This window comes from Neofelis nebulosa, chromosome X, assembly GCF_028018385.1.
Source record: "Neofelis nebulosa isolate mNeoNeb1 chromosome X, mNeoNeb1.pri, whole genome shotgun sequence".
Lineage (NCBI taxonomy): Eukaryota > Metazoa > Chordata > Mammalia > Carnivora > Felidae > Neofelis > Neofelis nebulosa.
In genome coordinates, this window is record NC_080800.1 from 115,133,158 (window position 1) to 115,147,467 (window position 14,310).

General features: G+C 40.5%; 1 protein-coding gene across 4 annotated transcripts in view; it reads right to left on the reverse strand.

Annotated features, from left to right (window-relative positions):
- Positions 1-4,994: 4,994 nt before the first annotated feature.
- The window catches only part of MCF2 (MCF.2 cell line derived transforming sequence), a 110,981-nt gene continuing 101,665 nt past the window's right edge, over positions 4,995-14,310 (reverse strand). For 3 of the 4 annotated variants that reach the window (XM_058712921.1, XM_058712919.1, XM_058712923.1), the window contains 3 exons: positions 12,427-12,539; positions 11,441-11,541; positions 4,995-6,781 (listed from right to left, as the gene is read on the reverse strand). In XM_058712921.1, the coding sequence (XP_058568904.1) occupies positions 6,741-6,781; positions 11,441-11,541; positions 12,427-12,539 (255 nt within the window). In that variant the 3' untranslated portion in view covers positions 4,995-6,740. Of the gene's footprint in view, positions 6,782-11,440; positions 11,542-12,426; positions 12,540-13,406; positions 13,604-14,310 lie in introns of those variants that run through there. The other variant, XM_058712922.1, reaches the window with a different exon arrangement.

Here is a 14,310-nt window from a genome sequence, read left to right on the forward strand (position 1 = left end):
AAAATTTGCTGAAATAGCAAATCTCCTGGATGCTATCATTCTTAAACTTTTAAAAATGCGGTCCTCTGTGACTTCTCCAGATCAGTAACCGGGAAGTGGCTTAAGCACTGACCTCATAACGATAAAATGGTCCCGTGATTTATGCTGTCGAGGGGCTCAAACCCCACGAACCGTGAGATCATGCCCTGTTTGTTTCTTAAAGAGACCCAGTTATTTAACATTTACTAACCTACCAGTGGGCGGAATCTAATTATTTGACTAAAAAGTCTTCATTTTTACAGTCCTGCTACTCAATTATTGCTGTAAGGGAGCACTAAATAATACTGTGAATTAAAATACAGAAGTTACTTAAGAAAGCATAATATTCACAAGCTAGAAAGCCTAAAAAATCAGACCTTTAAAATTGTTCTCAGAGAGCAACAGGTACTTTATGTAGTCAAAGAAAACATAATGTTCCTTAAATGCAAATATTTCTCCTATATAACACGTTCACACAGTGGTAAATTGACAAAGGTTTATTCTGTGCTCGCTTTCTGCTGGTATGCTCGTTTACTGTAATTTGTACGATATTTACAAATGGAATAGAGTGGAAAAGAGTTCTTGACAGTTCTTGACAAAGAGAGTTCTCAGCCAGCATGTAAGATTTAAAATAATAATAATAATAATCCCTGGGGCGCCTGGGTGGCTCAGTCGGTTAAGCGTCTGACTTCGGCTCAGGTCATGATCTTGAGCTTCGTGGGTTCACGCCCCACCTTGGGCTCTGTGCTGACAGCTCAGAGCCTGAAGCCTGGTTGGGATTCTGTGTCTGCCTCTCTGCCCCTCCCCCTGCTCATGCTCTGTCTCTCTCTCTCTCTCTCTCTCTCTCTCAAAAATAAACATTAATGAAAATTAAAAAAAAAATCTGCACAGGGATGTATGGAACAGAAGTTTGAGGCAGGGCTTCACTACATTTCAGTCATCAGGGGATAAGACATTATATTGCACTTTTTCAGTACTGAATTAAAGTGAGCATAGTTTTCTACAGCATAAAATGTTTGGATGCATAAAAATGTATAGAGAATAACATCATGAGCTCCCACGTATGAATACCCATCCATTCCTTCTCTCTCCCTGACCCTCAGCTACCAACCTTAATTTGATGTTCATCATCATCCAGCATGTACTTTTACTTTAAATTACCCATTAAAAGTACACATATTTTAAAACTTTATACAAATGGTATCATATTTATCCTGCAGTTTCCTGTGAGATTCATTAATGACAGCATAGCTCTAGATCTTTTATTTTTTAATTATTTTAAGCGGGGGAGGGGCGGGCGTGCAGAGAGAAAGAGAGAAGGGGAGAGGGAGAATCTCAAGTAGGCTCCACACTCGATCCCACGCCTGGGAGATCATGCCCTGAGCAGAAATCAGGGATCATGCCCTGGTCGGATGCTCAACCAACTGAGCCACACAGGTGCCCTGAGCTCTTATATATTTTTTATTTTTTTTAATTTTATTTTAGAGAGAGAGAGAGCATGCAAGTGGGGTGGAGGGGAGAGACAGGCAGAGGGAGGGGGAGAGAGAGAGACAGAGAGAGAGAAAGAGAATCCCAGGCAGGCTACACACGCAATGCAGACCCCAACAAAGGGCTCAATCCCAACGCCCCTGATATGACCTGAGCTGAAATCAAGAGTCAGATGCTCAACCGACTGAGCCACCCAGGCACCCCCTCTAGACCTTTCCTTTTAACCTCTACACAGTATTTTGTTGTAGAATATTCCATAATATCCCATTCTTCTGTTCATGGTCATTCCTGTTGTCTCCAAATTTTGTACTGTGCTACTATGAACATTCTGGGACACATCTCGAGCACGTGTGTGTTTCTCTGGGGCAGATATTTAGGAACGGAACTGCTAAGTTATACAGTACTCATTTCAACTTTGCTTACTATTGGAAAATTGTTACCCAAGTGTTGCACCAGTTTATGCTCCCGGTAGCACCGTGTAAGAGTTCTTGCTTCACATCCCACCCCCTCCCCCGCCCCAGCACTTGGTGTTTTCAGAATCCAGGTAGATTTCTAAGGTCCTAATTCCGGTATGTAAGATGGCTGTTTTGCACTGAATTCAGGTATTTTAAAACTAGTTGTAAATGTGCAGGGAGGTATAGCCCTATATCTTCCCCAGCTGCAGTAAAGAGATCATTTTAGCTTCTGAAGACAGATTCCAAAATGTCCGCCATGGTGGAAAAGTTACGGTTCCGTCAGTCACCAACGTTTTATTTGTTCTGCTTTGATTTCTCATAGATTGTCATGGAAAAGAGCACATTCACTATCAAACTGAGAGTAAAAGTTAACTGAAGTAGGGGGCACCTGGGTGGCTCAGTGGGTTGAGGTCGAGCGCCCCCGACTTCCGCTGTCATGATCTCACGCTCTGTGAGTTCGAGCCCCACATCGGGCTCACTGCTGTCAGCACAGAGCCCACTTCAGATCCTCTGTCCCACCCCCGCTTGTGCTCTCCCAAAAAATAAATATTAAAAAAAAAAAAAAAGTTAATTGAAGTAATCCTAGGCACATCAAGCTCTTTTCATGCTTCAAATCTTTGACTTTCTCTTCTGCTCCATTATGATATTTTAATTGTTCTCCAGCCTGGTTGCATTTCTTTGCTTATTTTGATAGTAATCAAGTTAGTGAGTCTCTCTCACAAATATGCAGATGAAATGTATCTTCGAAATGGTTTATATTTGATCTTGGTTGGGTTTATCCAAAGTTTCATTTAGCTGAAGGAATGCATCTTCATGAAGTCCAACTTCACTGGCTGTTCTCAATACACGTTAATAGTCCTATCTGGAGGTCAGATGCTGAAACCATCTCCCCAGAATTTAGTGCGCTAATTTGTACGTGTGAAAATGAGGTGATCAACAAACATCGGATAGGCGCTCGCTAAGTGCAAAGCAAAACTGAAGACCTAAATATATCATGCATGAGCTTTAATATATATATAATACATTTTGAACTAAAAAGGAAAGCCTATTGTCACTTCTACTGATTTTCTTTTCAACAATACAAAGGGTTTAAGTTTTCTCTTTAACACTGGTTCCTTTTTTTTTTTTAATGTTTATTGTTTATTTTTGAGAGAGAGACAGACAGAGTGTGAGTCGGGGAGGGGCAGAGAGAGAGGGAGACACGGAATCCAAAGCGGGCTCCAGACTCCGAGCTGTCAACACAGAGCACAACACGGGCTCGAACCCACCAACTGTGAGATCGTGACCTGAGTTTAAGTCCAACACCTAACGGACTGAGCCACCCAGGCGCCCCAACACTGGTTTGTTCCTAAGCGTTTTGCTGGCCTTGGGCAGGCCCCATGAAACCAATTGCAAACTGACCATTTCAAATCAATGTAGGGAAGTGTACCAAAATGTGATAAAAATAACTTGCTTTGACAATTATTTGCTTGAGACTTGATTCGTTAAGCACTCTCGAGTTTACTGCCCCTAGGGGAAGCAGGTTCCTATGTTCTAATACCTATTAATAATAAGCATTTTTCTCAGAGAAAGTCTATTGAGTGAAACTGGATTGATTTCTGACCAAGCCCCAAACAGAATCACTAATTTCTCTTCCAGTGAAGCATTATACTCCCTTACATTTACAAACATATACTCAGAAATGTCCTCGCTTCTTAAGAGAATACTAGAGCCCAGATGTCAGGATGGCTTTCATAACAACTCTATGAGATTCATACGCAATTTTGGAAATGTCACCAATAACGTTTACTCTTCAGCCAACATAGGAATAAAAACTGGAATACCCATTTTAATTTTCAAGGAGCTCTTTGGAGATTAGCTTCTTTCTAACTAGTTCACTGAAAGCACTTGCTCAAAAAAAAACTCAAAGTAAATTTAAAGGCAAAAGAAATGTTTCGTTGTGCGATGGGATGCTCACTGAGGCACCTGAAACATTTCTCAGTTTTTAAAGAACAGAAGATTCAGTTGAACCAACTTGATAGATTTTTATTCCTTCTCTGTATTAAGCCCAAAGTTCTGGTTCCCTAGTGAGCTTTGGAAGAGGTGAAGTCTGGTGAACCCAACTAGGTGCCCTTTGCAAAAGCAATGGTTCAGAAAACCATCTCAGAGATCTAGCTGTTTTCCGGGTTTCCTTGGGCTCCATGATATGGAAGCAGATTTTTTTCAGAGTGTAGAAATATCCACTCACCAATGTGGCTATCCATCTAACCCCTGGAACCTCATTTACAGCTATCTTGGGGGAAGAAACTGTCTTTAAGTTTATTTAGTTTGAGAGAGTGACACATTGCAAGTGGGAGAGGGGCAGAGAGAGGGGGGAGACAGAGAGAATCCCAAACAGGCTCCACACCATCAGCACAGAGCCCAATGTGGGGCTCGAACTCATGAACCGTGAGACCACGACCCGAGCCGAAATCAAGAGTCAGACACTTAACCGACTGAGCCACCCAGGAGCCCTAGAAAAAACAAGTCAGTTTTTCTTTATTTAAGTAATCTCTACACCCAACATGGGGCTTGAACTCACGATTCCGAGATCAAGAGTCACACGCTCTTCTGACTGAGCCAGCCAGGCGCCCCTGGATGAAGAAACTTTTTGAACCCAACATTTTATCCTAGTTCTAGTCAGATCTCTCCGTCTCTGTCTCTCAGGGAATTATGAAGCAAGGCTCAAGGTAAACATCTATTTTTCCCAATTTTCTTAGCATCGTTTATTAAACAGTCCCCAATTTCCCCACATGCCATGCTACATCCAATAACACAGCAAATTCCATATGTGTAAGACTTTGTTTCTGGTTTCTCTTCTCTGTTCTATTGTATCTGGCTACCATGAGGCTAATTCTCACTGTTTTATTTATTACCGCATTATGACGAACCTGAAGGTCAACATTTAACTCAAAATACCTCTGGTATCTTTCGGGTGTCGCTAATAAAGGAGAGGAAAGGAGGGTTCAACATATAATTGATACTGTACTAAACTGAAAAAAATACACGACTAAATTTAAGGTTGAATATTTTTAATGTGGAATTAACACAAGTACATTTACATTGTAAGTACATTTACAATGTAATTAAATTTTGAAGACTTAAAGGGAAATTGCTGCTATGTTTTATAGTAACACACATTTATAGCCCAATAAAATTAATACAGTGCATTTCCATGTACAAATACGTATACAAATGTAGCATTCGTTGTACAGTGATTAAGACATTAAAAGACTATAACTGGATGTTTGAAACTACAGAACTCAGTATCGTCTTAAAGGATTAAAATCTCTAGTTTAATACCATAAAAATGAAGACGTTTTGTGCAGAGGGGCATCATCAATCAAAAATTTTATCTCCTAGCTGTGTCTTCTAACCACAGGGTCAGCACTCAAGAGAAACGTACTTTAGTCTCATTTTGTTGTTGTTATTGTCGTAGAAGCATTAAGCGAAACATCACATTTATGGACATTTTCATGAGCGAGTTATAAATCAATCATCATAAATTCGGCAAAATGGACATTCGAAGACTTATAATTTGCAGGTACCTTTGAATAAAGTACAATCGGTTTGTCATACAAACTGTTACATCAAATGATACCACTGGCATTAACTATGATCTTAACATGACACATAAACCTACTTAAAAGATACATTTATGTCTAATATAGTTATCGTGGTGTTTCTCATAAAACCATAATCAAAAACCATGCGCCTAGTGTGCCAACTTGACAGGAAAACTCACAGCCCGTGATTCAAAAGGCAGCAATTTCAAACCATTGTCTTCAGTGGTCCATAAAAGAAAATACTCCAAGCATAAATTCAACACCGCATGCAAAAGCTGGCCCTGGGCTTTAAAGCAAGTGGTCACGCTTTTTACATATTTAGAAGAAAGACATCTCTACACGGATCACCAAAAAAAAAACAAAAACAAAAACAAAAACAAAACAAACAAAAAAAAAACCTAGGAAGAGACACAATATAACTTAAGAACACCTTTACCAGAACTGCTTTTTCCACAAAACGCAAAAGCAAGTGAAGACACTGGAAACGTAGAGCTTTGTAACAGGAACACCTCTTGTGCAAATAGGAGTCTTTCACTTAAAGCCGTGACACGTGTATCCAAGTTTCAATGCGTAAAATGTAAACTTCAACACATCCTAACTACAGGATTTTTGGCTTTGGATCTTTCCAGAGCCGTAAGACAGCTCTGTCAACCCTAATACCAGTCAAAGTGCAAAAGAGGTCCTTCAGAACACATCCCTTTGGTACGTTAGAGTCCCACAGATAACAGAAGTAAATAATGAAAGAAAACCATCAGCCCACAAAGGGGTTTAAACTCTCTGGTTATCTCTCTTCTCTCTTTGGAATTTCGTTTTGTTTTGTTACTGAAAGGTTACCCCGAACATTACAGGGAAAGCGTTTTGCCTGGAAATGTTCCGAGTGACTGATCTCTGGGTTTTAGATGGAGTCCGAATGCTTGTCGTGGAAAACCCTACTTGGAAGCGAAGTTACCTGCACTTGTCACCTGAGGGGGGGACGGGGGGGGGGCGGAAGGTGTGAAGATGGTTCTTGCAAGAATGAGACAAACTGCGAATGACGAAGTCCTTCTCAGTCCTGAGGAAATTCTGTGAATGTCACGGGCAGCACAGATCATCCTGACTCTTGTGCTATGTATCTGTAACGCTTTTAAGAAATATAATCTAGTTCACACCTCCAGAGGAAATCTTATTTCGAAACGTCTATTCATTCTCCTTTCTTTCAAGGGGAACTTAGTTTCCTTGTGTTACTCAGAGCAGCGGCTACAAAATAATGAAGAACAATCAACGTGAGGATTCAAAAGGTGCATCCTAAATCCAAAGGTGATGTCTCTTGCTTATTTCACTATGAAAGGTGTTATTCTGGTACAAGATTATTTCTTGAAGCCATCTAGTTTATGAATGGCATAACTTTACTGGCAGCAAAATAAACAGAATTCACACCTCCTACAACTGGATTTCATAAATATTATATGAGCTATGCTTGTGTGCATATAGATAACGGGAAACATGTTAAGCACGTAAATATCAAAGAGGTGTTTACCCTGTATTTGCCAGATTCCAAATAAGATAGCCTCGTATCTATCTTTAAACCTAAGTGCTGCCGACAGTTGCCTGTGTGGTCAACTGTAATTTCCTAACCCACTAACTGGCACAGATTCAATTTTTGTAGGCCACAATACACTATTTTGCTCCATGCAGTGTAATGAGGGTAGATCTCAATCCAGACCACTTGATATTATAGCATTCAACAAAAATCTACCAATGAGTATCAATGTGTCAAAGGACTTAAGTCATAAATGCACGTGATGGGAAAGGCATGCATGCTCTCAAAAGGTGTGAAGTCAGAACTTTCTAGAGAATAGGGACCAAGGGGACCTAGAGCCTTGATCCAGTAGCACACCACGTTGAGAGCAGTAAATGCTTTAAGTGCTGGTGATCTATCAATACATTACATTTCTACCCTCCCGATGGCATGAAACAAAGAAAAGGCTATTGGAAAACTATACTTATGGTAGACAATTAAAAGAACTAGAAAAGATAATGCGGTTTTTGCCAACTAAAGTGTACACGTTAACAAACATAGAGTAAGCCCTTTGCCGTCTGGAAAACAAGCACTGGCCCAAAGCCAGTGTAAGCTGTTCGGCCACGTGCTTTCCAAAGGGTAGTGACACACACTGAATCTACGGTGATTGGTTACAGTAATGGAATCACTTCAAATTAAAGCTAAACGAATATGTAATTTTACATGTCCCACAGTTCAGTTAGCTGAAATGTAATGTAATTAACTTTGTCCCGAATTAAGTATGAGGACAATCTGGCTCTACATTTAAAATGATGATACAAGTGATGGAAAACCTACCAAGTCTTCCTGTATTATATATATGGAAGCTAGATGAACATACTTGGTGTTTTCAGTTTTGAATCTTGGAGACCGGAGCACAAGAAACACCATTATTTTCCAATACACACATGGCTTTATTGGTTTTTGAACTGCTTCATAAAAAATGATTTATATACGTTACTTTCAACAGCTTCTCTAGCATGTACTTTCAGGGACTCCTGTATTTCTTCTCTCATGAATCATTTATTTTATTGTTTTGAGAGGTGGGGAGAGGGAGAGAGAATCCTAAGCAGGCTCAATCTCATGAACTGGGAGATCGTGACCTGAGCCGAAATCAAGAGTCGGACGCTTAACCGACTGAGTGACCCAGGCGCCCCTGTCGTCAATCATTTAAATAAGCATAAAGCAGTTAGCAGAAAGCTGGCCATGTTGATTTTCAAACTTTTCAATGTAGCAGATGGAATCAGTGAAATCTGGAGGGACATGTGATTCGGTACAACTATCTGGCTTCTGAAAGTGTTGGCTTTTAGTATCTTAGATTTTATCTAACAGATACAAATTTTTAAAGTTGTATGTGCAACTTTCAATTCAGCATGTGCAAGGTTTCTGTTTGATACTCTTCGTTTATAGTTAGTGCTTCTTCTGCCTCGTATAATGCAAGAAAGAAAGAAACGGTTAACTACTTGCAGTTATGAAGATATTGTCCTGTGCTTTCAGATTTCAGAAGCTTTTACTCTGGGTTTTATGTTCAGGTCTATGATCCAACTCAAACCGCTTTTTGTATACGGTATGAGATGTATGGACGAAGGTTCATTTCTTCTCCGATACGGATACCCAGTTGCTCAAGCACCACTTGTTAAAACAACCTGCCTTTCCCCATCCGGCTGGCTCGGTACCTTGATTGAACATTTTTCGATTATGTGCATGTGGATCCATGTTAGAAATCTCTGTATCTTTCTACACTTACATCAATACCACATCGCATTTGTTACTATAACCTTATAGTAAGTCCTGAAATCAGATATGTAAGTCCTCCAGATTTTTGAGATTCTTTTGTTCTGGATTTTTTGCCTTTCCATATGCATTTTTTTTTTTTATTTGAAAGAGAGAGAACATGAGTGGGGGAGAGAGGCGGGGGGGAGGGAGAGAGAGAGAAAATGAATCTTAACCAGTCTCCACGCTCAGTGTGGAGCCTGATGCAGGGCTTGATCTTCGACCATGACATCATGACCTGAGACAAAATCAAGAATCAGACGCTTAACTGACCGAGCCACCCAGGCACCCATCCATATGCATTTTAGAATAAACCTGCATTTTTTTAATACTCAGATTTTGAGTGCGTGAACTCTATAGGTCAATTGGGTGACGATGGATTTTTTTAAAGTTTATTTTGACAGAGTGAGAAAGCAAAAGTAGAATAGGGACAGAGAGAGAGAGAGAGGGAGAGAGAGAGGGAGAGGGAGAGAGGGAGGGAGAGAGGGAGGGAGGGAGAGAGAGGGAGAGGGAGAGGGAGAGGGAGAGGGAGAGGGAGAGAATCCCAAGTAGGCTCTGCACTGTCAGAGCCCCAATGAGGGCTTGAACTCATGAACTGTAAGATCGTGACCTGAGCCAAAACTAAGAGTTGGACACTTAACTGATTGAGCCATGCAGGTGCCCCAGGGGACAATGGATTTCTTAACAACACTGTGATTTCCAATCCTTAAACATGGTGTCTCTCCCTCCCCCTTATTAAGTTCTCTTATATATATCTCAGCAGTGATTCGTGGTTGTCAGTATAGAAGGCTTAGACATCTGTTGTTAGATTTATCCCTATTTATTTTACATTTTATATGACTAATGTAAATGGTATTGTTTTTTGAAATCAGTTTTTTCAATTCTCTGTGGCTAGGATCGAGAATTACAGTTTATTTTGTATAATGATTTTGTACACTATGGCCTTATAAAATGTTATTACTTCTACTAGGGTCTTTTTGTGTAGAGGTTCCTTATGGTTTTGTACAAATACGTGATCTGCTCGGCATGACGGTGCTGCCTCTTCCCTTCATTTTGTTCTCTCTTTATCTTGAGTTATGAAAATGGCTATAATAGAAATGGTGAGAGTGAATATCCTTGGCTTGTTCCCAATCTCAGGGCGAAGGCTTCCAATATTTCACCATTAAGTATGATGTTAGTTGTGGTTCTTCATGAGCGTACATGATCAGATTGAGGAAATTCCCTTTATTCGTCTGGTGAGAGTTTTTATCACGGATGAATATGGACTCTTGTCAGCTATTTAAAGGATGACATAATTTCCCCCTCTGTTACGTTCACATGGTGAATTGCGGTGATTTTTAAGTTTGTAACACAAGTATCTGAACATCCAATTTGAAATAGTTCCAATTTCTCTCGTGCTTTCTTTTTTGTCCCACGTGTTCTTTGGAGGTGCGTTGCTTACCACCCAGAGATCCACGGACATCCATTTCTAATGCTTTTTAAGACTTTATATGATTACAGTCTTTTGAAATTTACTGGGACTTATTTTAATGACCCAGCATATGATCTATCTTGGTGAATGTTCCATGTACACTTAAAAATAATGGTGTATTCTACAGTCGTTGGGTGCAGGTTTTAAATAAATGTCAACTAGTTCAGATATGCCAGACTCTTCTGATTACTAATTATGTAAATCATTCAATAATTATCTAAATAATTCAACAACCGGTGAGGAAAAACTCTAAAAGGTGACCCAGATTTAGGGTACCTAAAAAAGCAAACAAGAAGTGACCTTTATTTATTTAATCTCTATACCCAACCTCTATTCCATTTAATCTCTATACCATCTAATCTCTATACCCAACGTGGGGCTTGAACTCACAACCTTGAGCTCAAGAGTCGCATGCTCTTCTAATTGAGCCAATACAGAATTCTAATACAAGTCCAAACCTAGGAATTCAAAGGAAATATGTGCATATGATAAGAATGTTCACAAAAAGTCTGTGTTTTCATGGGGTTTTTTTGGTGATACCTTTCGATAGATAGCTCAGTATTACTTAGGGGGAAAATGTAAAAGAATACTGGTTTATTTTCAAATGCAGAAATTTTATGTATTAAGTGTAGGGTTAATAGAAGGGGATATTAGGTCAGCACTCATTACTTGATGCTACCTTCATATATGACGTCTTGGACACAGACACGAGTGTGTGTGTGTGTATGTGGCTGAAAGCTAACGTAAGGAAACAACGTACTCAGAACTGAGTGAAACACACTGGTAAAGCGTTCTTGGACAGTATAAGGCTGGTACTTTAAAAGCACATCATCAGTATTTAGTTCTGAAGGATCTCTTACAAGACACCTTGGTATCTGAGACTCTCTTCCATACCAGTCAACCTCGCAGGGAAAAGTGTAACATGTTTTAAAAATCTTTCTTCGTTATTTTAACGCTGCGAAAGGAAAAAAAAAAAAAATCCTAGCCAACATAATATGCTTGCAGCCCTATTTCTAAGTGCAGAGAAGTTCTTGCCTATGTCGACTGCATCCTTGGTGGAGCTTTAAAACTGTTAGCCTTTAAACAAACAGTATACAGTCTGTTCATATTATACCTGTAACTTTGGCATTCCGAAACCCATAGTCACCAATTAGAATCTGCGAAGTATTCCCGGGAATCAGGCCTTCTTTTCTTCTGTTTAGATTTTTCACCAACCTGAATGATAAATGAATTAGTAGCCAACAGTGGTAATATACGGTAACGACAACAACAAAAAACACATGTAATCCAATGACCTTCATGACACTGTCCTTGAGTCCTTTGAGTGACCTACAAGGGACTTAGGTTACTAGCAAAAATGCTGATTACTTTAATGATCCGTCATTACTTTTCACCCTGGCCTGTACTCGTCCACCTTTAGAGTCAAAGTACACACTCCATGTAGCCTTTCAGCTAACGTCATGGGCACAGTGAAGACAACAATCATTTCACAGCAAAGTTCCAAAAGATTTATGGAAGTTTCGTTCACTCAGTCCTCTCCCAAACAAGATTTCCTTCCTGCTTTGGACTCTCTATAATTACACAGTATATTCGGCAGAACCATCTTGGCAATCGGTGCTAAGTGAAGTCAAATGCATTAGAGTAGAATGGTAGGACTAAAAAGTCAATATGTGAATTGACAAAGAGAAGGTGACTGTGTCGTAAAGTAGCAAAGCATGGTTCCTGGCACACACTGGTAGGCATTCATTAAAAATGAGATGAGTCAATGAGTGACTTCAACGACCAAATGTAGTGGGATCTGTAGCCATTACAAAGCCAGGTCTCTCAGTTGAAATGTCTGAGCCAAGGGTAAACCACAAAAGAGCATGCAGACTCATAGCATTTCATTCTTTCAAAGCATGTTTCACTCACCAAAGGTTAACATTCCTTTCAGTGAGCTATAGAGGCATAGCTGAAGCAATGAAAATGAGATACTGATAAGAAATGTGATATTTCTGCTTCTTGGGACTGTATAACAAAGATACAAGTAAAGCAGAACATTTGATTAGATATGCGTGTGCCCCCGGCAAAGGTCATCATAAGCACTGAGAACCCACTCACCATTGACCTTCGGCATCTTCATGGAGAAACCGAAAGACATCTCCATTTCTGATCAGGAGGTCTTCTGGGCCTCTCTTCCTGCCATCTGCTAGGGCTTTGTAATTGCCTGGAGACTATAAGGTTGTTTTGAAAGATCACATTACAAACTTGACTATAAAACGGCCTGGGTAACTGCATGCTCTATGACATAAAGAATTCACCCTTCAGTGGGAATAGTGGTGGCTACAGCAGCCCAGCGGGGATGAGCAAACACGGAACCGTTTGTGATGGGGGAAGAAAAAGCAGAACATGGGCTTATGGAGCCTGAAGAATTCATTTTTATTTGCAAAAAAGAGAAGTAGAGCATGAACTACACAGAAGATAACAGAGCACGATGACTTTAACTTTTATGAATTATAAGCACAAACCCACGGGGCACCTGGGTGGCTCCGTCGGTTAGGCGTCTGACTCTTGATTTCGGCTCACGTCGTGATGTCACAGTTCCGTGAGTTCAGGCCCCGCATCGGGCTCTGTGCTGTGAGCCCAGAGCCTGCTTGGGATTCTCTCTGTTCCTCTTTCTCTGCCCTTCCCCCCGCCTCTCTCTCAAAATAAATAAACTTTAAAAAAAAAAAAAAAAAAAAGCATAAACCCAGAAAAAAACCCAGTGTGAAACTAATTTTTCAATACGGTTACTTGTAAGCTGCTCCCATGGAAAATTTATCTAGACACACACAAAAGGCAGCAGCCCTAAGCAAAGACTAACACCCTCAAAAGGATTTCTGGGATTTGTATCATTTTGCACAGGTAAAAGTAATGAACACAGACATTCTGGGTCCAATAAAAGCACATTAAACCATACTGCTGTGCTTTACTTGGCCTTAATCTTTTGACAGCTATCATGTGAGCTTGATTCATTACGAAGCTAAATAAATTATCTAAGGCCCACTGATTGCACTTTGCTACAACGTAGAGAGAGACGAAATAATTTTCAAGTCCAGAAGTATTCTTTTTTTAAAGATTTTATTTTTAAGTAATCTCGGGGTGCCCGGGTGGCTCAGGTGGTTAAGCGCCCGACTCTCGATTTCAGCTCAGGTCATGATCTCGTGGTTCGTGGCATCGAGCCTCACGTCAGCGCAGAGCCTGCTTGGGGTTCTGTCTCTCCTCTCTCTCTCTGCTCCTCCCTCGGCTCGTGCTTGCTCTCTCAAAATAAATACATAAATAAATAAACTTACAAAGAAAAAAAAGAATTTATTTTCAAGTAATCTCTACACCCAGTGCGGAGCTTGAACTCACAACCCCAAGATCAAGAGTCGCGTGCTCCACCGTCGGAGCCTACCAGGCGCCCCAAGTCCAAAGGTGCCCTGAGATGAGGAATTTTCCAGCACAGCAGCTCACCCATTGAAGACGGGCATTTAAAACGAGTACCGTAACTAAAAATCTTTTAAATGAAAGAGTTACGTGGTATCGATTCTTTGCACATGCCAAGGAATTAACGTGAAAACAATATCCACATCACTCGGGCCAAACATCTTTTGAGCAGTACTTTTCATCAGCCTAACAGAGCGGCTCATTGCAATCCATTTTACTTTTTGCTCTCTCGTATGTTCTCCTTAGCAGCGCAACTCAGGGAATAACGGCGAGGAGACAGAGCTTACAGGGTCTTCTCCATCCCCATCCCGTGATGAAAGTCACGCTGCCTACACGCTTCGTTTTCTGCCACCGTGGCTGGGAAAACGCTTACTCAGCACCTTGATAGCTCCTGACGAGCCCTTCACAGAGCATCTGCAGAAAACATCTAAACCCGAACTGGCTTCCTCTGAATTTTTGCTCACATCTGAACTCTCTCTCCCGTCCTCAGATAGTATTTAATTAAGAAAACTCCCGTCCAAATATGTATTACGGCCA